The sequence below is a fragment of the Alosa sapidissima genome, chromosome 23 (genome assembly GCF_018492685.1).
Source record: "Alosa sapidissima isolate fAloSap1 chromosome 23, fAloSap1.pri, whole genome shotgun sequence".
In the NCBI taxonomy this organism is placed as follows: Eukaryota; Metazoa; Chordata; class Actinopteri; order Clupeiformes; family Clupeidae; genus Alosa; species Alosa sapidissima.
The window spans coordinates 21,166,752-21,189,590 of NC_055979.1; the positions used below are offsets into that span (position 1 = coordinate 21,166,752).

The window sequence follows — 22,839 nt, forward strand, 5'->3', positions numbered from 1 at the left end:
TCGGAAGCGTCAGGAACGAGAAAGCGGGAATGAGTGCAGAGAGAGAGAGAGAGAGAGAGAGAGCAGAGGAAGGAGGATAACGGATGATGGTGGCAGGCGACGCATCTCACTCTCTCTCTCCACCTCTCTCTCTATCTCTCTCACTCTCTCCTTCTCTCTCTCTATGTTTCTCCCTCCTGCTCTCTCTCTCTCTCTCTCTCTCTCTCTCTCTCTCTCTCTCTCTCTCTCTCTCCCATCTCTCATGGCCCACAGGGTGGTTGTATTTACTCAGCCTCTGTGAGAAAAGCAGCCCTTATTGCTGCTCGTGTGATGCATGTAATTTCATTTCTAACTTGTTACTGCTCTCGTTGCGACAAACCCACCCCAAATTTGTACGCTGGCGTCGTCTCCATAATACCCATAATGCCATTTCTTCCCCTTAGCAGCAGCAGCAGACACCATCCTTTTAAACAAGCAGAACAAGAAGATTTAGCCCATTGCTTCAAGTCTGTTTAAATCTAGTCTACAGCATATCAAGCTGGCTCATGTAACAATTTTACGACAAAATAATAAAGCATTTGCTGTTGCTTTATTTGTGACAGGCACTGAGGCAGAACTCTGGCCTTGTTGAGGCTCGCCTTCTATTTCCTCAACTCTAAAATGGTTTCCCCAGACTTCACAACAGAGAAGAATGGCTTCCACCCCATTCGCCAGTTTGTTCTGTCAGCATATTTTTTTTACTCAAAATAAAGGCCTTTAGGTTCCAGTCACTTAACTCGCCTTTTTTCCGGGTCAGTTGTAAGCCTTTGAACGGAGTCCAGGGAAACTTGAGAACCAAGCTATACACTCTGCTCTGAACACAGGGCTCGCCGGAGTAAATGCACCCAATTACCCAAAAGCAAGTAACAGACACAGAGTCTCTCTCTCTCTCTCTCTCTCTCTCTCTCTCTCTCTCTCTCTCTCTCTCTCTCTCTCTCTCTCTCTCTCTCACACACACACACACACACACCTACATCTACATACATACACACACACACACACCTACATCTACACATACACACAACAAAACTGCACAACACAAGGACACACACAGCAAAAGACACACATGCACACAACTGCCAACTGCACTCGGCTAGAATGTATGTGCACACCCACCCACACACACACACCAACACACACACACCTCCATCATGTCAACTGCAGAGCAATTTGTCCAAAACTATGGGTGCCCCATCTCTCTCGACAGGCATCGACTTCATTACAGCCAGGCTTTCAGGGGAAACATGATCATTTCTGATTCCTGGGCAGATGCTACTGATGGCAAAAAACATTTTAAAAACACAACCAAGAGGTCGTTTGAAGAGTGCCAAATGTTTGTCACGTGTTATATTACAGCTCTGGGCAACTGTGCACAGCAACTGCAGAATAATCTGAATGCCTAATTCATATTCTGTGGCTATTCACAAACAAACACATCTGTCCTAAGCTTCCCCGACAGGATGTATAATTTCAGGATTTCCGCAAATTGTCACTGGACACACACAAACACACACACACACACACACACACACACACACACACACACACACACACACACACACACAGACGAGCCATGTCGTGCCAGACTACTTCACCTCACTTTCCTTTTGTCAGTATACTGATGTAGCACACTCGTATTCTCACAGCGTTGGGAGTGGCGGCCATTTTCATAAAAAAAAGAGAGAGAGGAACGAGCTAATACACGTCTCGTCTTCACGCTGTGGCGCTTTATCAGCGGCCGGACGCCGGGGCTTGGGCGCGGAGCTTCGGGCCTGTGTCCAATCCAATTCTCAATCACTCCTTTCCCTACTCAGCTACTGTTCATGTAGGGTAAGAGGAGAGAAAAAAAAAAAAATGTCTGCCACAGCAAAGGCACCGGCGTCCTGCAGAGTCCAGTTTCCAAATTTCCCTGGAGCTCCAGCGCAGTAACCCCGCTGTAATGAGCTCTTTTTGTTTTCTTTTTTTTTAAAGTAAATTTTTAGGCCTTTTTCCTTTATTCAGATAGAACAGTGAAGGGTGACAGGAAGTAAGTGAGAGAGAGAGAGAGAGAGAGAGATGGGGTGGGAATCGGGAAATGACCGCAGGTCGTATTCAAACCTGGGTCCCTGTGGGCACTCGGACTCGCACATGGTATGTCCGCTGTAGCCACAGTGCCACCTGTAAGGAGTTATTTAAAGGAGCGCTGTGGTTCTATCGTAGCAGTAAAGACGTTAAAATCGGGAGGGGTTTGAGGGAGGGAGGGATGACCTTTTGACCTTTTGACCTCTCTTGACCTTACCTCAGCAGCAGGTATGCCTTCGGGTGGGCGGCACTGGAGAAGTACTTCCTGTTCCAAAGAGACTTCCTTCCCAAGAGGCTCCTGGTCAAACGTCTTCCTGAGATCTGAAACGCAGGATAACAAAACACACAGGTCATTATAATGCGGGTCAAAGGCAGGGAGTCTGACTGTCAGTGCTGTGTGAAACAAACACGACAAATTGCTGATTCGTCTCAACAGAACAACAATGGCGGAATTGTTGGGTAGCACAAACTGTCTGCAATTGTGAAAATTGTGTGTCACAGCTCGACATCTGTAATCTTGGGTCTGAATCTGAGAATTTTGTAGTGGACAGAAGAGAGAAGGAGCTTCAGGACTGAAAAAAACAGAACTGCCTATTTTCGTATACTGTATCTTATATATTCTATATAATAATAATAATAATAATAATAATAATAATAATAAGCTTTATTTGTATAGCACCTTTCATACACAGAATGCAGCTCAAAGTGCTTTACATTTGAAGCATGTAACACAATAATAGTCAGTCAGTCATTATCAATCACTTTCTTTGCTGTTTATGATCTACTCAGCAACATATCAAAAATATAGAAAATGACATGTCATAAGACTGGCACCCTTAACCCTCTTAACCCTTATCTTGTAACTGTTTTATTGGAATGTACATAAATTGCCTACATTCAAGGCATGAAGCACCACAACACAGCATTCCATGATGGACAAATTGGAATGAAATAAAAATAAGCCCCAACACAGAATATACCTAAACCATGAGATGGAGGACAGACCACATGCTCATGATGTGGGTCACCAAGCTATTCAACAGCTCTGCTGGAGGTAACAAGGTCACAAGGTCCAGCGCACAGCACATGCAACAGTCCCATTCCTATGTCCCTATCCATCTCCCATGTTGTTATCATCCTCTTCCAAGACCCCATCGCTAGCACACTCATCTACATGGGCCATGGATGGTATCTGCTGCATAAGCTCTTTCTGTGCTGGGTCGTCACATCACACCAATCAGGATACATTATAGCACTCTCCAGCTACCCCAACCCCCCTTCGACAGGAAAAAATCTTTTCCTGGCGCCCTTTGAAAACATTACTGTGAATGATGGCATCCCATGTGAGGAGTGGAGCCATAAGGTTTGCTAGGCGCTGCTACATAGTAAAACCACTTAGTTAATAGATTCTTAATGAGCAAATTTGATTTGTTGAGAGGATGGGGGGTCACACAAAGGCGACTGCTTACGTAAATGAACACTATTGTGCTCCCCCTGTCCACTGTGTGCGCACACACACACACACACACACACACTCCTCGGGGGGGGGGGGGGAAATGCTTATGCAAGTAAGAGATCCATAAAACCATCCATGACCAGCCTGTGACATTTTACATGAGAGAAGAGGAGAGGTGGACAGGACAGGAGAGGAGGACAGGAGAGGAGAGGAGAGGAGAGGAGGAAGTGGGGGGGGGGGGACTTCACAGAGGTTTTTTCTTACATGACCAATGCAGTGGCCGTGTTCCCAAAGATTGTCCAGCTTTTCCCTGTGAGCCAGTCCTGTTCACCCCTGTGCTGAAAGCCATGCACTGTTTCGGCGATGGGTTGGCTAAAACGAGTCAATTACTGTGCTGTGGCATTTCTGTGGCTTTCCATTTAAGATGAATGAGTGTTCACCTCTGCTGTGTGAGGGATCGTGAAAGAGAGACAGAGAAAGAGAGAGAGAGAGAGAGAGAGAATGAGAGAGAAAGAAATGGTACCAAGACAGAAAGAGGCAAGAGGTGTGTGTTTGAAAGAGAATATGTACCTGTGTGTGTGTGTGTGTGTGTGTGTGTGTAAGAGGGAGAGAGGGAGCAATGACAGACAGCTCCCATGACAGGTGTCTGGATGTGGTGGACAGGAAGGCGGGCAGTGTGGAGTCAGGAGCAGGACCGCTGTACGCAGGAGCCATCTTCACATATGAATCACCACAGCTGCCCATGATGGATGGACACCACACTCACCTCTCTCTCTCTCTCTTTCTTCTCTCTCTCTCTCTCCATGCCTCTCTCCAGCTCTTTACTCTGTTTCTCTATCTCTCTCTCTCTCTCTCTCTCTCTCCCTCTCACTCTCTCCATCTCACCCCACTACTCCCCGCCACAGCACACGGACAGGCAGGCCATGGAGAGTGAGCGATTTCTCGGGCTCCTCTAATAAAAATCCAATATTTTCTCCCACCACCCTCTTTTCTTTACGCTGATGGAATATGAGAGAGCTGAGAGGCAGCCAATGAGGGAGGAGGAGAATGAGTGGTCTGTGTGTGTGTGTGTGTGTGTGTGTGTTTGTGTGCTTCTAGGGAGAGAGTGCTTATTAGAGATCACTCATATATTGTCCCATAGCATTGTGCTGCTAAGATGTGAGTGTGTGTGTGTGTGTGTGTGTGTGTGTGTGTGTGTGTGTGTCTGTGTCTGTGTCTGTGTCTGTGTCTGTGTCTGTGTCTGTGTGTGAGAGAGTTATAATGGGAGATCACTCTCACAGTAACTGTGTGAAATGTGCGCTGCTAACATGTGAGTTTGTGTGCGATTGTGCATGTGAGTGAGTCTGATGGTTTGCATTTGTGTAATCGGATATGTGTGAATATTTATGTGGATGAAAGGAACACAGGCACACTCCATATCCACTGTCCACGTTGGGAGAATGAATCGTGTGTTGCTCCTGTGTCCTAAAGCTCTATTAAACATCATATCATACCGTGGTGGGAGAGAGGCCCTGAGCAACCACTGTACGTCAATTATTATGGCACAGTAATAATATGAGCAGTGTGTGTGTGTGTGTGTGCGTGTGTGTGTGTGTGTGTCTGTGTGAATATGTTTGCGGATGAAAGGAACACAGGCACACTCAGTGCATATCCACTGTCCACGTTGGGAGAATGAATCTTAGTGTGTCGCTCCTGTGTCCTACACTCTTAAAATGAATATGCTGAAAATAACACAACTTGTGTTGTTTTTAACACAACATGTCCAGATAAGGACAACACAGTTTGTGTTGTTTCTAACACATTTGTTTTAAGAGTCTAGAGCTTTATTATACATTAAACTCATATCATATCATATCATATCATATCATCCTGTAGAGAGAGAGAGAGAGGAAACGAAAGGCAGTAACTATAGCACTGACAGCACCAGGGCCTCTTCGGTTAGTTACAACCTCCTAACCTCTTAGATGTGCAGTATTAATAGAAGCGTAATATTACTGCACAGCATTGCACATCTGGCGTGATACAATTTACGTGTGTATGCATGTTTTGGAGGGGTATACACTCTGGTTACCACAAGGTAACTATTAATACCTATTTCCTGTGTCTGTGCAAGAAATGTCATATACAGTATGTGTCTCAAGCAGTGAGGTTTAACATAACTCAACATCATCAGACACACTTCTAATTGGAACTCACTGTAGCAGGTTCCTCTTTAAAAAACACACATTACAGAAGATACCTTGACACATTAGAGACCTTGATGAACAGTTTGTAGCCTTGCTATTCTGAGGAGAGAATGGACCAAGAGACTACATGTATTTGTCATACTATTGACATGGCTAACATCTCCAAACCAGAAAGCACAGATGAGGGGACAAATGACTATGTTTACATGAGATCCTTCAAGAGATCACAAAAGCCTATTTCATCTAGAATGTCTGGTAAGTTATCTTGACTGAATAGTACTACTGATGTGTGTTCTATTTAGGCTGTTTCAAGTCTTTGTCTGAATAGTATGACAACATGACCATACTGTAAAAGTGCAACTGAAATTGGGTATATGCAGAGATTGCACATAATAATATGAACTTACTCACCTACTTATACGTTTATTTTTTAGATAATTTTAGATTCCGTGGTCCAGGACACATCAGAATGCATTAGCATTTACACTACAACATACTGTATATGCGGTCAAATGTGCGGTTTGAGTGATTCTTGAATTTCCCCTGGGGATCAATAAAGTATCTATCTATCTATCTATCTATCTATCTATCTATCTATCTATTCGATCACAATGTGTCCTGGTGATTGTTCACATTTCTACAGTATTTACAACTGACCACTTGTGATCAGATCACACGAGACACATTTCATTTTAAAAACAGATGTAAACGAGGTCTCTGTTGTACTCTGTGTCTATCATCTGGACTTTCCAGCACAGAAAAGCAGCTGGCCACGATGGGTCACTGTGGCTTTGGGTGTGTTATGCGTTTTACTGCTGCTCCTGACCATTGGCCTGTGTGTGAAAAACACCTCCGAAAGAGACCAGTTGAAGACCGAGCAAGACCAGTTGAAGACCAAAAGAGACCAGTTAAAGACTAATGGAGACCAGTCAGACCAGTTATTGAATCAGGACAATGAACATCTCCTCAATCTGACCAGAGAGCGGGACCAGCTACTAGCCACCAACAACCAGATGCAGAGCCAGATCGCAAAGATGCAAGAGACCTACAGTAAATTATTTTGGATTTCTTGAAAAATGTAGCAATTTTGTAATTAATGTAAATTTGGCTGAACATTTCACTGAATTATATTCCAAATTGTCCTCAGTCGATCCAGAGTCACCCTGCCCCGATAATTGGTTATATTTCCACTGTAAATGTTACCACTTCTGCCCTGCACTACAAACCTGGTCTGAGGGTAGAAGAGAATGTCAAGAAATGAGTGCAGACCTGGTGATCATCAACAGCAGAGAAGAACAAGTAAGAGAGAGAGACTGTGTGTGTGTGTGTGTGTGGATGTGTGTGTGTGTGTGTGTGTGTGTGTGTGTGTGTGTGCGTGTGCGTGTGTGTGTGTGTGTGTGTGTGTGTGCGTGTGTGTGTGTGTGTGTGCGTGCGTGAATGAATGTAATAATATAATAATAACCTTTTATGTGTATAGCACCTTTCATACACAGAATGCAGCTCAAAGTGCTTTGCATTTGGAATCAGTTATTATCAGTCATTCCTCTTCATTGCTGTGGCTGTTTATGATTTAATCAGTAACATATCAGAAATATAGAAAAGAACATGTAACCCAAAACAATCAGTCATTCAATTAAATTCAGTCAATGAGTGAGTGAGTGAGAGAGAGCGAGTGAGAGAGAGAGAGAGAGAGAGAGAGAGAGAGAGAGAGAGAGAGAGAGAGAAAGAGTGCTTGATGATTTGTTTGTTAAGTTGCTTGGTGATATGCATTTTTTATGATATACACCTCAGGCCTTCCTTACAAAACATGGGACATTGGGTTGGATTGGGCTGCAGAAAAATGTTAATGGCCGTTGGATATGGGTGGACAAAACTTCACTTTCCACAAGGTCAGAGAGATTTGTATCTGTTACAATGTTACTGTGTTGTTTAATACTAATTTGGTTGTTAAGATTAATTGCTTCTCCATTTCAGTTTGTAAAGCATGAGATGTCACAGCTACTAATATTAAGAAGACAAATATCCTTCAATACACTACTATACACTACTCTCTAGGTTACATTGAAATTCTAACATTGTTAAAAGCTAGGCTAAAAGATTATGATAAATAACATTTTATGGAATGTAATTGTATGATGTAATTGTTTTGTTTCAGTTTCTGGGATGACGATCAGATCATTAACACTTCTGAGGCCTGTGCTCTTCTACTTCCTCCATCTAATGGCTTGCACAACAACTGGCATGTTGAACCATGTTCCTCAAAACATGGCTTGACACCAACTGATTTGTTTATTATTTAATTCAGTATTTCCCAAGCTGTGTGCCAATCACACCTTAAACAGATCATATCAATGTAGCACCATTCAAAAGAAGCACATATAGTCTACTATATTTAGGATTGGTTCACACATGCTAGGCATACCTGCCAGACTTTTATGGAGGATTCTTTCAGTGGGATGGGCTTGGGGTGGGGAGGCATGATCAAGATAAATAAACATGTTACTTTGTGAATTATGTGTGTTTAATATCATGTTTAATATCATGTTTTGGATTATTTCTTGATTGTTTTAAAACTGGCATGAACCACAATTGTGTTTGTGTCAAACATTTTCATTTTCATTTTATTTATTTATTTATTTACTTACTTACTTACTTACTTACTTACTTACTTACTTACTTACTTACTTACTTACTTACTTATTTAAAACAGTGACAGTTCTGGGTATTTTGGTAGATTTGGTAAACACACTGAGTGCCCCAAAGCAGTATGGTGAGTAGTGAGTATTCCAAAGCAGTATGGTGAGTAGTGAGTATTCCAAAGCAGTATGGTGAGTAGTGAGTATTCCAAAGCAGTATGTTGAGTAGTGAGTATTCCAAAGCAGTGAGTGTGGAAAGCTGGCAAGGTGTGAATTGATTGTGTACATGTTGCTTTCAGACACAACCTCCGCAGTACATGTACAGTATACGCAGAGCTTTGTGAAACGGAGGTCCAATCCTTCGTGTGATTCAGACATGATGCTAACCTGCCGACCTCATGCTGACACGTATGATATGTTATATTTAGCTAAATTGCTAAGCAACAGGTTTCATTTGTGGGATGGTGCAACCTCAAAAGTTGAAGTATTTTCAACTTTGAGCAGCACACATTTTTAGATGCCTCATTTTTTTCCACTTGGGCCTTGGACTGCGTTCCAACAATTGAACAGTCAATCTTCCATACACTGTTAAGGAACATGTAGGCCTACAATACAGTATACAATGTGACATACTTCAACGTACAAAATCTTGCAAACACTCAGTTAGCACGGACAAAACTGATGCTAGTCATACGGTGTGGTTAGCCTCTGATCAATGTGATGAAGTCTTGTAAGACCCACAGCAGTAAAATAATTTTCTATTCTGAGAACCAGGACAAAAGTTTCTGTTTTATGGTCAACAGGTTTATAAAAATCTTCTTGTACGTAGTTCCAATGGTGCCTGCGCAACTGTTACGTAAAAAAAAACAAAAAAACAACAACACCCACGTTCTACGGTGCACATGTGCACAAAAGAGGAACGAGTAAGCGGAACAAGAGAACCAAGAAGAGCAAATTGGCGTGAGTGAGAGGTGGGGATATATGTGCATTTGTGTGTGTGTGTGTATGACACATCTTAAAAGTTGCCAACATGGATGAGATCGTTAACGATGTTAGCACGAGAGCCTGCAAGAGCCTTCATATGCCAGCCACAAGACAAAGTTCTGGTAAATATGCTCCTTTCAGAATCAATGTGATCATACTCAAGATTATTAGTTACACATGACTGTCATTTAGACAAAACTTGTTTTCAGGACAGTTTCCAATAACTTAGAGTTTTAAAAGTAAATTTTTTAGATTGTACTACACAAAGTGGATTTACTTTGACGTGATGCCTGCCTATGTGCCTATGCTGCTATTAGCCTGCCAACTGACTACTGCAGCAATTCTCCGCTTTTTTTGTCCCTACTGAATGGTTTAGACTTAAAGACAAACCAGAAACCAGACGACAGAATAAAACATAAATCATGGGTCCCTTAAATCATGCTTCAATAACTCTGTGGTTCCAGGAAGATTCTAGAAGTAACCCACCTAGCGAGAACCCAAACAAAAATGACATAACAGAACTTACATGCTCTACAGATGATAAATTATCTAGATTTCCATATTTTTTCTATGCATTTATTTTGCATTTTATTTTCCCAGTGTGGTACAGTAACTGTCTCTCATAATAGTTATAGTAGTTATATACTGTAACTATTATAATAGTTATAAAATTGTCTTCTGTCTTTCTCCCTTCAGGTGCAGCTCAGATGAGCAGGCGCTCCCAGTGTCCTACTGTGGGTCTGGGAGTGATGGGTGTTCTACTGCTGATCTTCATTACAGGACTGCATGTTAAATACACCATTGACATAACCCAGGAAAGAGACCAGTTACTGAACAATTACAGCACTTTAATGCAAGAAAAAGAGGAATTACTGATCAAATATAGCACCTTAACCCAGGAGAACGACAGCCTACAGGCTAACTACAGATACTTAACCAAGTCTCTGAGCAGTAAGTCAAACCTGTCTTCAGAGAGGGACCAGAAACTTGTCATCAAAAACTTCAAAACAAGATCTCAGAATTAAAGGAAAAGTTTGGTCTAACAACAACCTAGGGACTTTAGATTATAGCCAGTGTAAACTGTCATTGGTATGTTAACAACGTTAATTGGAGTAGCTTTGAGTAAGACCGGAATGTGCATCTGCAACAATATATCACATAGCGCTAGCCTTGGGAGCAAATTCACTATGTTGCAAAGTACTGAGTACTAAGTAGTACATTTACTAAATAGCCTACTCAAAACTGTATCGATTGATGTTGCTTTGGTCCCAAACAAAAATGTACACTCATTATCACAATCACATCCTAGGTTGTGGTTAGACTAACAAATCAATTAAATTATTTATTTAGCAGTAGGCCTATAGTGTTTGTTTCAATAAAATATATTGCACTGCAAACTGTGTATATCACCTACAGAGGGATCATGTCCCAGAGGATGGAATTTCTATGGCGAGTGTTATGTTATCTCGTTTTCTGCCAAAACCTGGTCTGAGGCTCGACAAGTCTGCCAAGCCATGGGAGCAGATCTGGTGACCATTGACAGTGAAGTGGAACAAGTAATACTGTGAAAGATCGAGGCGTGGTTACATGCGCGCGCGCACATGTGTGTGTGTATGTGTGTGTGTGTGTGTGTGTGTGTGTGTGTGTGTCAGTAATACATGTGTCTGATCTTTAGTGGACCTAACTTTGTTGTCTGATCTATACTACAGGTTTACATTAGTGGGCTGGGGAATTGGGGTTGGATTGGACTACACAGAAGTGGGACGAGCTGGACGTGGGTGAATGGTAGACCGCTCTCCACATGGTCAGTTAGATATTCATCAGCAATGGTTAAAATATGGCTTCAACAACAACATTAGCAGAAAGCTTTGCTAATGCTGCATTGAAAATTCCTTTCAATTTTAATTTCAGGCCAGTTTTCTGGGGACCTGGGCAGCCCAACGACATCAACGAGCACTGTGCTATGACCAGCTCTCATTGGGAAGACTATCCATGCTCCTCTAAGTTTTACCCCATTTGTGAAAAATCAGCTACCGGTAACTAATTCAGGAAGAAATTACTGTCTTACATTCTACAGTATAATAAAGGTGAGATAATGAACATTAATTTAAAGGAAATTAATAGCCCTCTGTGTACTAAATCATTACATATAACTTGTTAACTTTTGTTATTGTTTAGGCACTGGCTATAGCACACACAATTAACTTTATTTTATGTTATTGCTTATTAAGAGAAGAGTGTGCATATGCACCACAGAAAGCATACGTGTGTGCTGTTTTTTTACTTATGTCATGTGACAGTGGGACAGGCCCCATGTGGAACCACAATAACGTTCATCACGGTTCTCAGCATTGAGAATTATTTCACTGCTTTTGTGGGTGTTATATGGCTTCTTTATCACGTTACTCAGAGGTTAACGATACCGTATGACTTACATCAGTTTTGTCCATGTTAACTAGGTTGTTGATACTGTACTGTAGAAGCATGTTAAACCATGGCAGCAGAGATGGTATCTGCTAACCATCAAGAGCAAAAATAATAGCAAAAGCACACTGTGGATTTTTTTAAATTTAATTTATATAGTATATTTATTATTTAGTCTTGTTAGTTTTTCTTATCCTCTACTGTCTCTATTGTACAGTGGAGTTTTGTTATATGTTTATACTTATATTTACCATTTCTGCTGTAAGTGCATGTTGTGTGTGATGTCTGTATGCTACTGAGACCTTGAATTTCCCCTTGGGGATCAATAAAGTATCTATCTATCTATCTATCTATCTATCTATCTATCTATCTATCTAAAATATAAATCCAAAATGGATGAGGAGACCGGTAATGACATTAGCACGAGAGCCTGCAAGAGCCTTCAGATGCCAGCCACAAGACTGAGTCCTGTAAATATGCTTCTTTCAGGATCAACGTAATCATACTCAAAATTATTAGTTATGCATAAAATGTGTTGAATAACCAGCCATAAAGTGGACCTGACAGTGCGGCCAAGAAACCCTGGGCCCTTAAAGAATAAAATGAGTGTAATTGCATGCCATGTTTTACTTGAATAAATAACTGAAATACAAGGGACAACAGAGTCCACCTTAACTAGTAATATCAAACGGTGTGATGAAAATGCTGTTAGAAATATAATCATGTTTGGGTAGAAAACGTATGAAGGAAATGCTTGTGATCGATGTTTGAATGGACAATCGCAACTTGAACGACAGCAGTTGTTAAGGGTGATTTAGTCAGAAAACAACCAAGAGGATGTGGTGCAGCACCAACCAATACTAACGTTGGGCCAACGTGTGTTTGCTATCTGGGCAAGGTACGTAGAGGTCACAAAAACATCCTGTTAAAGCAACACCAAAGAGTTTTTTGTACCTTAAAATAATGTTTCCAAAATCGTTTCAGTGGTTCATCAACTCGTAACAGGGTGAACGGCAATTCTGCATTCGCTTCGCGGCCCTCTATCGGCTATAACCACACTATGTAAGTTTGCCAGATCGGGTGGCAGATCTGTAGTTTGATGGAATGAGACATCGTAATACATCGTACTACGTGCAAAATATTCTACCTTGTCTGCTGACATTGTTATTTGCAAAGCCGGTGCTGGATAAACAAATAGCGTGCGTGCGACAGAGGGAAAGTTCTTTGGTGTTGCTTTAAGGGGCATCACATGACCAAACCACAAAAACTGACGTTAAAAACTCTTTGAGAGAGAGGCACTAGACCTGATTATCAGGAATAAGCACTCAGAAACATACCATATGGGGGCGCAAACATAAAAAGGTGAGAAAGATATTTACAGATTGAGATTGAGATCGGATTCGGATTCTTGCATTTTTGTATTTTGTAGTTTTCTGTATCCTCTTTTATTCTTGTTTAATAAACTACTTCCAGCAAGGCGGGTTTAAAGACTTTTTTTGTCTGGTTGCTCTGTAAAGAGACAAGCGATTCTTGGCACAAAAGAATCCAAAACCTTTCTTTTTCTAACTATGTGTACACGAACAAAGTTCTCAATGCTCGAGTTCATGTGTAAAGACACTGATGATACTTCTATCAAAGTTTCATGTTGTGTCGAGCCTTCTTAGTGTTTTAAAAATAGCGATCATGTATCAAAATAGTAGTGCCCCTAGCATTTCCATTCAAAAAGTAATTTCACCCAAAAACAACAATGCGGACAAGCTTAAAAGTGGCGCTTCGGACGTAATTATGCTTTTAAACGTTTGACTCAGGTACATTCAGAAAAACACCCTAGGATGCATTTCACTTTTACAAAGGTCAGATAGAGTTTAGAGTTTGATCCGTTTTCTGGTTAGTTGTGTGTTGTTTTGTTTCATTATTGAGGTGAAAAACAGCTGAGCCAGCTGCAATGGGAAGTCACTTCTCCATTTCAGGTTGTAAAATATAAGATGTTAGTCTAGAAATCTAGACGCACCCTAGCGGCAGCAAATGTAATTTGCAGCCCAATTCTCCGTTGGCTTGCGAGCTGGAAAAATCAAACTTCAATCGGGCCAATCATATTGTGTATAGAGTCGGTGGACAGTCTTAACATAATGATGGCAGAGTTGGGACGGTTGAATTAATAAGTCAGGTTCAAAGAAGAAATCTGCATGCTTATGCAACTACTGTTCTTAGAGGAACAAGAGAGCCCACTAAAGCAGACCACTAACCTGAGGTTTTAAACACAGTTTAACAGAACTGAAGACCATCTCAGACACCCCCCATAGTAGTTTCCTCTTTAAAATGTTGCTGTGTGTTTTGATTATCAGCATTGATTATTACACACACCACAGACATATACAGACTCTGCTCATTTGGTTAGCAGTGAGGGATCTCTGAGTGTGCTTTAGTAATGCTTCAACCTGCTGATATTCAAATGGATGAAGGGGCAATTTATGACAATATTGTCATGGATGCTGAGATTTCCAAACCAGCCAGCACAGCTGAGGGGACGGATGAATATGTCAACAAGAGATCCAGCAGGAGCCCAGAAAAGCCTTTTACATCCAGCACGTCTGGTAACTATGTTGATTAAATACTGCACTAAAAACTGTGCATTCTGTGCTAAAGTTTATCTGAATAGTATTCCTGTACAGTGGTAATGATAAAATATTTGTCATACAAATGCAACTGCATACAGTAAAGTAGGCATATACTGTATGTAAGATTGGGTATGCAATAATTTATATCATGAAATGACTAAGAATTTATAAAATGTTGAATAAATTGTATGCTTCTGTGCATTGTCACACTCTGTTGTAATCTATCTGTGTCTATCATCTGGACTTTCCAGTACAGAAAAACATCTGGCTCCAGTGGGTCACTGTGGCTGTGGGTGTGCTATGTGTTTTACTGGTGCTCCTGACCACTGGCCTGTGTGTGAAATACAACACCGGAAGAGACCAGTTAAAGATGGAGCTAGACCAGTTAAAGATCAAGCAAGACCATTTAAAGACTGAGAGAGACCAGTTAAAGATGGAGCAAGACCAGTTAAAGATGGAGTTAGACCAGTTAAAGATTGAGCAAAACCAGTTAAAGACTGAGAGAGACCAGTCAAAGATTGAGCGAGACCAGTCAAAGATTGTGCAAGACCAGTTAAAGATGGAGCGAGACCAGTTAACGACTGAACGAGACCAGTTGAAGACTGACTGTAACCTGTTCAAGTCCAAATGGAGCAACGTAACCAAGGAGAGAGACCAGCTTCTGAGTAGTAACTCCAATCTGATGAGAGAAAGGGACCGGCTACAGAACATCATAGACCGTGAGGAGACCTGATGTTTTCTTCTGTTTTAATGATCCTTAATTATTACATCATAGACCAGACCAAGAACTCAGATCTGAGTGAGACAAACTGATGTTTTCTGTTGTTTTAATGTTCCTTAATTGTTTATCAAATCAATTAAATTATTTATTTTGCAGTATAGTGTTTAATATATATTGCACTGCAAATTGTGTATATTACCTACAGAGGTACCATGTCCCAGAGGATGGAAATTATACGGCAAGTGTTATCTCATCTCGTCTTCTGCCAAAACCTGGTCTGAGGCTAGACAAGATTGCCAAGCCATGGGAGCTGATCTGGTGACCATCGACAGTGAAGAGGAACAAGTAATACTGAGAAAGAACGTATGTGTGTGTGTGTGTGTGTATGTCAGTAATACATGTGTAACTTTGTTGTCTGACTACTACAGGCTTACATTAGTGGGCTGGGGAGATGGGGTTGGATTGGACTACAAAGACGTGGGACGAGCTGGACGTGGGTGAACGGTAGACCACTCTCCATCTCCAGAGGGTCAGTTAGATATCTATCAGAAATGATTATAATATGGCTTCAACAACACTATTAAGACTAATAATCAGTTATAACACTTGAAAAATAGCACAAAGCTTTGCTAATGCGGCTTTGAAAGCTTCTTTCAATTTCAATTTCAGGCCCGTGATCTGGGGATCTGGATAGCCCAGCAAGACAGAGGATTGTGTTATGACCAGCTCTCACTGGGAAGACTATCCATGCTACTCTAAGTTTTACCCCATTTGTGAAAAATCGGCGAAATAAATCAGGAAGACATCACTGTCCCACATTCTGCTGTATTGTATAATAATGAATGTTAAAAGAAATGAATAGCTGTCTGTGTACTGCATCATTACATAACATTTGTTCATTTTCATTATTGTTTAGGCACTGGCTATGGCACACACAATTACCTTTATTTCTGTTATTGCTTATTAAGAGAACATGTTTATGTTGTCATTTATGTGACACTCACACCTATGAGACTGGAACTATGTACCATTTCCTTCCATTGCACTCTCATCCTCTGGTTGGTCTTGTGTTTGTAAAAACAGTTATGTTGTCTGGTGTTTGTAAAAGTAGTTATGTTGTTGCATTGTTACCCTGAGGCCTCCTAAATGCAGCTTGAATGTAAGTCCTCATTTGTAAGTTGCTTTGGATAAAAGTGTTTTCTGAATTAATAAGTGTGTGTGTGTGTGTGTGTGTGTGTGTGTGTGTGTGTGTGTGTGTGTGCAGGCATCTTCAGTGTGTAATGAGCCACATTTAAAAAAAAGCCTGTAACTGATGCTTCATCATCATTTTGTTTTTTGAAAGGAAATGGTATACCACAAGGTACCTATTAAGACCTGTACACCTAAAACAAACATTTTCATGTTAAGAGCTATTTCCTGTGTCTGTGCAAGATATGTCATATGTGACCCTTAGTATGCTTCTCTGAGGTTAACTGAAGCAGTGCGGTTAAACAAAACTGACACCATCTAACATACCTTCAACTGGACCTCACCGTAGCAGGTCCCTCTTTAAAAAGACATTAGATACCTTGACACATTAGAGAAGTTGATGAGCAGTGTGTAGCCATGCTACAGAGTGGTGAGGACAGAATGGACCAAGAGTCTATTTATCATAATACTAGCATGGCTAACATCTCCAAACCAGAAAGCACAGATGAAGGGATGAATGACTACGTTTACTGTACATGAGATCCCTCAAGAGCCCACAAAAGCCTATTTCATCCAAAATGTCTGGTAAGGTAAATATCTCGACTGAATTTGTTTGTTCAGTCGTAACGCAATAATTGTGCAATTAATACTTTTTCCGGGTCCAACTGCTCCCAGAGCTGCTTACTGTAAATGGTAAAAAAATATATTTTTAAAGAAACAACTTTTTCCTGCTACTCAGAGCAGCCAATAAGAAAATTGTCACTCGACTACTCACTTGCTCCCTCAACCTAACAAAATCCTGTTATACGTGGAGGCCTGGACGTTACCACAGATTGTCTAGTTAGTTAGTTGCTTTATCAACCCTCTCTGATGTTACCTTCGATTATATCATCTGGCTGCACAGCTACACTGATGACAGTTGTTTTACCCTCACCCTCACTACAACAGCGGTGATGGTGACAAAATGTACAGGTTGTGGAAACCGGCTGGCTGCGCAAGTTAAAGTTTTTAGACGAAAAAGCTGTGGGACCTGTGATGTCGGACTTTACAACTGGTTAGAACTTTAGACCGGACCACTTGTGATCAGATCACACGAGACACATTTTAAAAAACAAATGTTAATGGGGTCTCTGTTGTACTCTGTGTCTACAATAACAACATGAACATAATGCAACAATGCAGATATTGTACACTATTATGAAGTTACATGGCAATTTAGAGAATTTTGTGTAATTTTATCATAAAATTCTCTAAATTGCCATGTAACTTCATAATAGTGTACAATATATATTATCTCTCTGTGTCTATCATCTGGTCTTTCCAGTACAGAGAAACGGCTGGCCACCATGGGTCACTGTGGCTGTGGGTGTGCTGTGTGCCTTCCTGCTGATCTTGACCACTGACCTGTGTGTGAGATGCACCTCCGAAAGAGACCAGTTGAAGACCGAAAGAGACCAGTTGAAGACCGAGCGAGACCAGTTAAAGATTGAAAGAGACCAGTTGAAGACCGAAAGAGACCAGTTGAAGACCGAGCGAGACCAGTTAAAGATTGAAAGAGACCAGTTGAAGACCGAAAGACACCAGTTATTAAGTAAGGGATAATGACCATCTCCTAAACAGCTATATTCCACTCTGACCAGAGAGAGGGACCAGCTATGAGCCATCAACAACCAGATGCAGAGCCAGATCGCAAAGATGCAAGAGACCTACAGTAAATTATTTTGAATTTTTTAGCAATTTGTTGAAAGTTTTACTGAATTATATTCTAAATCGTCTGTAGTTCAGCCAGAGTCACCCTGCCCCAATAATTGGTTCCACTGCAAATGTTAGAGAGAGAGAGATCATTTGTACAATAGTATTATTGTTAATACTATTTGGAACATTTTGAAATAAAACCAAGCTGTAAAAGTATGTATTATTTCATATGTATGAACCTTCAGCAGGGACAAAAAAAGAGAACAATTGCTGCAGTGCTGAGTTGGCAGGCTAATAGCAGCAATGGTGTGCAATTATCTGAACAATATTCTAAAGAGCACATCGCAATAGGACATTCAATCAAGCAGTGGTATAAGGTGTAGTTAACCTCTGATTAATTTAACATGATGAAGTCATAGAAGACAGAAGCAGTAAAATCATTTCCAGTGCTGAGAACCAAGTTTCTGTTTTATTATGATATACGGTATAACATGTTTATAAATATCATCGTGTACTTTCACATGGGGCTTATGCCACAAAAGTTCCACTTTCAGTTCCCACTTTCTCTGGTGTGCATGCATGAAATTGCATTGTTGCACTGTGTGTACATGCCATGTTATTAGATGTCCAAGTGAATGGAAATATGTCAGTTGCAAACTATGAGAAACTGGTCTGAGGGTTAACCCTGATAGGAGCAGATCTGGTGACCATCAAGAGCTAAGAGGAACAAGTAAGAGGAACAAGACAAACAAGAAGACCAAAATTCGAGTGAGTGAGAGGTGGGGACAAATTATTTGTATTTGTGTGTGTGTATGTGTGTGAGAGAGAAAGAGAGAGAGAGAGAGAGAGAGAGAGAGAGAGAGACATCTTAAAAGCTGCCAAATTGGATGAGAAGACCGGTAATGACATTAGCACGAGAGTCTGCAAGAGCCTGAAGATGCCAGCCACAAAACAACGTTCTGGTAAATATACTCCTTTCAGAATCAATGCAATCATACTCAAGATTACTACTTATGCATAATATGTCATATTTTCTCATTTAGACAAAACTGTTTTTTAATTCAGTTTCCAATAATTTGCAGTTTAAAAAGTTAACCCAATTCCAAAAAAGTTGGGACGCTGTGTAAAAATAGAATGCTATGATTTACAAATCATGTTAACCCTATATTTAATTGAGAATAGTTCAAAGACAACATAATATCAACTTTTGAAGGGGAGAGATTTTGTAACAAAAAAGATTTGTTCATTTTCAAGTCATCACGTCATCTGTCTTTTGCCCTTCAGCTGCAGCACAGATGAGCAGACACTCTCGGTGTGCTACTGTGGGTCTGGGAGTGATGGGTGTTCTACTGCTGATCTTCATCACAGCACTGCGTGTTAAATACACCATTGAAATAAGCCAGGGAAGAGATGAACTACTGAGCAATTACACCAACACTCGACATCATCCACAAAAAGATGGTTGTTGATTTAAAAGACATGAATAGCCCTCTGTGCACTAAATCATTACATAGCATTTGTTATTGTTTAGGCACTGGCTATGTGGAACACACAATTACCTTTAGCTTCTGTTATTGCTTAAAGGTGCAGTCAGGAATTTTATGTAAAAGTAGTTATATCGTCTGGTGTTTGTAAAAGTAGTTATGTTGTTTGGTGTTTGTAAAAGTACTGTAGTATGTATTGTTAGCCTGAGGCCTCCTTTTGCAATGCAGTCTGAATGTAAGCTGCTACTAGCGTTTAGCACAGCCACTTTTGATTTCAAAGCTATAGCATCAACCCCTCTCACTGCTGATTGGCCTTATCTTTCTGGGGTCATATGGAAACGTTATGTTGTTCCAGACTAGTACCTCCCTGAACATATATCTAAGTGGACGTGGCCAGGTTACTGTCACTCGGGTCTTATTGTTTAATTGTCAACATCAATTTCCAATAAATGTTGTCTTTTAACAACTTTGCATTCTACATCTGACTTCACTCAATATTGTACTCACTTACAGGTATATCAGCATAATGAACGGTTTTGGAGACATCACAACAGAGAAATGTTGTGCTATATAAAGGTACAGTACAGAGAGAGATGTGCTCTGTAGGTGCATAGGAGATGTGAGGAGTGTGTAAGTGTGTGTAAGACTGGCTGTAGTGCTATATAGAGGTAGGGAGAGATATGTGCTCTGTAGGTGTAGAGGAGATGTGAAGAGTGTCTAAGTGTGTGTAGAGGAGATGTGAGGAGTGTGTAAGTGTGTGTAAGACTGGCTGTAGTGCTATATAGAGGTAGGGAGAGATATGTGCTCTGTAGGTGTAGAGGAGATGAGTGTGTAAGTGTGTGTGTGAGAGTGTGTAAGCGTGTGTAGAGGAGATATGAAGAGTGTGTAAGTGTGTACGGAGATGTGAAGAGTGTGTAAGTGTGTGTAGAGGAGATGTGAATAGTGTGTAAGTGTGTGTTGACTGGCTGCAGTGCCCGTATAGGCTCATTAGCTGTCTGCTATAATACTCTGCAGACAGAGAGAGGAGGACTGCTGTGGAGGGACAGCAACAGGGTCTCAGTTTGCAGCAACAGAAACTGTGTGTGTGTGTGTGTGTGTGTGTGGTGTGTACAGTATGTGTGGTCAATGGTGTGTCAAGACACCACATTTAAATATGTCTGCATGCTTATACAATCTTCATAATGTGTGTGTGTCATGGTGAAAGGAGAACCAAAGACCATCTCAGACACCTCCCTTGGCAGTGTTTTGATTATCAGAACTGATTACACACACCACAGACATGCACACACACACTGCCCATTTGTGAGTAAGCTCTGATGGTACTTCATTTGATGTTTTCTGCTGTTTTAATGCTGCTTAATTATTTAACAAATCAATTAAATTATTTGTTGTCCAGTCTATTGTTTCAATAAAATATATTGCACTGCAAACTATGTATAGAGGTATCATGGCCAAAAGGATGGAAATTATACGGCAAGTGTTATCTCATCTCGTCTATTTTGAAACCCTGGTCTGAGGCTCGACAAGTCTGCAGATCGGTTGATCATCGAGAGTGAAGAGGAAGTATTATTAAAGATGGAGGCGTGGTTATGTGTGTGTGCATGTGTGTGTGTGTGCGTGTGTGTGTGTGTGTGTGCGTGTGTGTGTGTGTGTGTGTGTGTGTGTGTGTGTGTGTGTGTGTGTGTGTGTCAGTAATACATGTGTCTAGTTTTATCTTTACTGTAATTACCTTTATCTTCTGTTATTGCTAAAGATAAAATGTTTATGTTGCCATATATGTGACACTCACACCTCGTGTTTGTAAAAGTAGTTATGTTGACTTGTGTTTGTTTAAGTAGTTATATTGTCTGGTGTTTGTAAAAGTAGTTATGTTGTCTGGTGTTTGTAAAAGTAGTTACAGTGGGCAGTGATTAAGGGGCATGACTGATGATAGTGGAGATAACGTGTTATCCCGAGGCTTTTGCAAGTCAGCATCTTCGATGGTAGTCTATTAAAAATATAAGTTTTCGATGTCCCAAACGGAGAGTCATACTTTATTGTTTTTAACGATCTCTATGCTACTCACAAAAATGTAGGCATGGGGACATGATGAAGTAGGCTATCCAACTGTCGTGTGTTAAACTAGGTGGCGCTATACATGAAATGAGTGGTTATGGAATGGGTTGACATGGCCCCTTGAGATCAACATACAAAAAAAAAATGGTCCTCCTAAACCCTACGGTTTTCGAGATATTCACAGAAAACTGTGTCTGCCCTACCCTCCTTTCGGGGGGTCCAGTCCAGCGGGGGGGCTACAGATCAAAACGAAAAACGATGGTTCCATGCTATCCATGTGGGGTTACATGCCCACCAAGTTTCGTGTACCCCGGTCTTTCAGTGTCCCGGGAATCATTGATGGAAGTTTGGGCATGCTGCGCGGCGGTCATAATTATTGTGATTACGAGCCAGTGGTTTTCAAACATTATGCGTGACTCGGACATCTAACTAAATGCAACAGGCTCATATCGTCCTCGCATTCGCAAAATGAGGACCAGTGTTTTGTCAAATTGCAAATAGCTATTCGTTTTAACGATTTTTTTATGATAGTATGAAGTGCTTTTTGTATAGGCTACTATCTTAATCTTGGAATATGGGGAGGGAAGTGGCGCGTCTGCAGTCAGCCAAATATGAATGTAATTCTGCGGCATAAAGCAGATGTATTTGTTTATTGTACAGAAAAATAAAAATGACATGTCAAGCAGTCAATTGACTACATTGCAGTCAAGAAGTAGGGCAAATTAAGACACTGTTTTGATTTGCGTAGTTGCGTTACCCCCAACACTGACAATAACATAGACAGCAAATTAAGATATTTTTTCGTTTTGTGGAGCGGCACCGGTAGGCTATCAAAAGCAGATTTCGATTTTCGCTACCACCGTATAGTCAAGCCTTAAAGGGGTGGTTCAGGATTTTGGACATAGGGGTCATTTCCAAGTAAGCAAGTGTGATATTTATCAGTGGAGACCGTTTTCAACACGTTTCATCCAGTCCTTCTAATTGCAGAGTTCGCAGGTGCTAGGCTAGCGCAAGTCAACGGTATGTGCTAGCCTGCCACTAAAGACAGTCTTACCCACTCCAAAGTACACCCGAGGCAAATAAATTATAACGCCAGACTAAATGTCTGTATTGACAGTGTTATTTCTAACGTTATTCTATCCTTGCATTTCAACGATCGCATTACATTTTGAGGGACTAGTTTCTTAGCAGCGGCGGAATTATACTTGCTCCGGTTAGTAGTACTGCGCCGAAAAGTAAACAGTAAAGCGCACTCCAATGGGGATACCTAGTAGTAGCCTTGGTAATATCAGTCCGCCGCTGAGTTGCAAAAT

The 22,839-nt window shown here is 41.0% G+C and overlaps 2 protein-coding genes across 4 annotated transcripts in view; one reads left to right on the plus strand and one right to left on the minus strand.

Moving 5' to 3' along the window:
• Positions 1-22,839, minus strand: part of unc5c (unc-5 netrin receptor C) — a 121,922-nt gene that overhangs the window by 70,437 nt on the left and 28,646 nt on the right. The window contains 1 exon segment of the mRNA XM_042080936.1: positions 2,297-2,400. Within this exon segment, the coding sequence (XP_041936870.1) occupies positions 2,297-2,400 (104 nt within the window).
• Positions 13,610-15,912, plus strand: LOC121698647 (C-type lectin domain family 4 member F-like). 3 transcript variants are annotated; one of them, XM_042080934.1, is made up of 6 exons: positions 13,610-13,618; positions 14,228-14,359; positions 14,635-15,102; positions 15,310-15,449; positions 15,533-15,633; positions 15,774-15,912. In XM_042080934.1, exons 2-6 carry the CDS (start codon positions 14,251-14,253, stop codon positions 15,796-15,798), a joined length of 843 nt encoding a protein of 280 aa, XP_041936868.1. In that variant the 5' UTR covers positions 13,610-13,618; positions 14,228-14,250; the 3' UTR covers positions 15,799-15,912. The 3 variants fall into 3 exon arrangements, with proteins under 3 accessions (XP_041936868.1, XP_041936869.1, XP_041936867.1); XM_042080935.1 differs by lacking the exon at positions 13,610-13,618 and having other exon boundaries at positions 14,026-14,359; positions 14,635-14,810; positions 14,979-15,102; XM_042080933.1 differs by lacking the exon at positions 13,610-13,618 and having other exon boundaries at positions 14,026-14,359.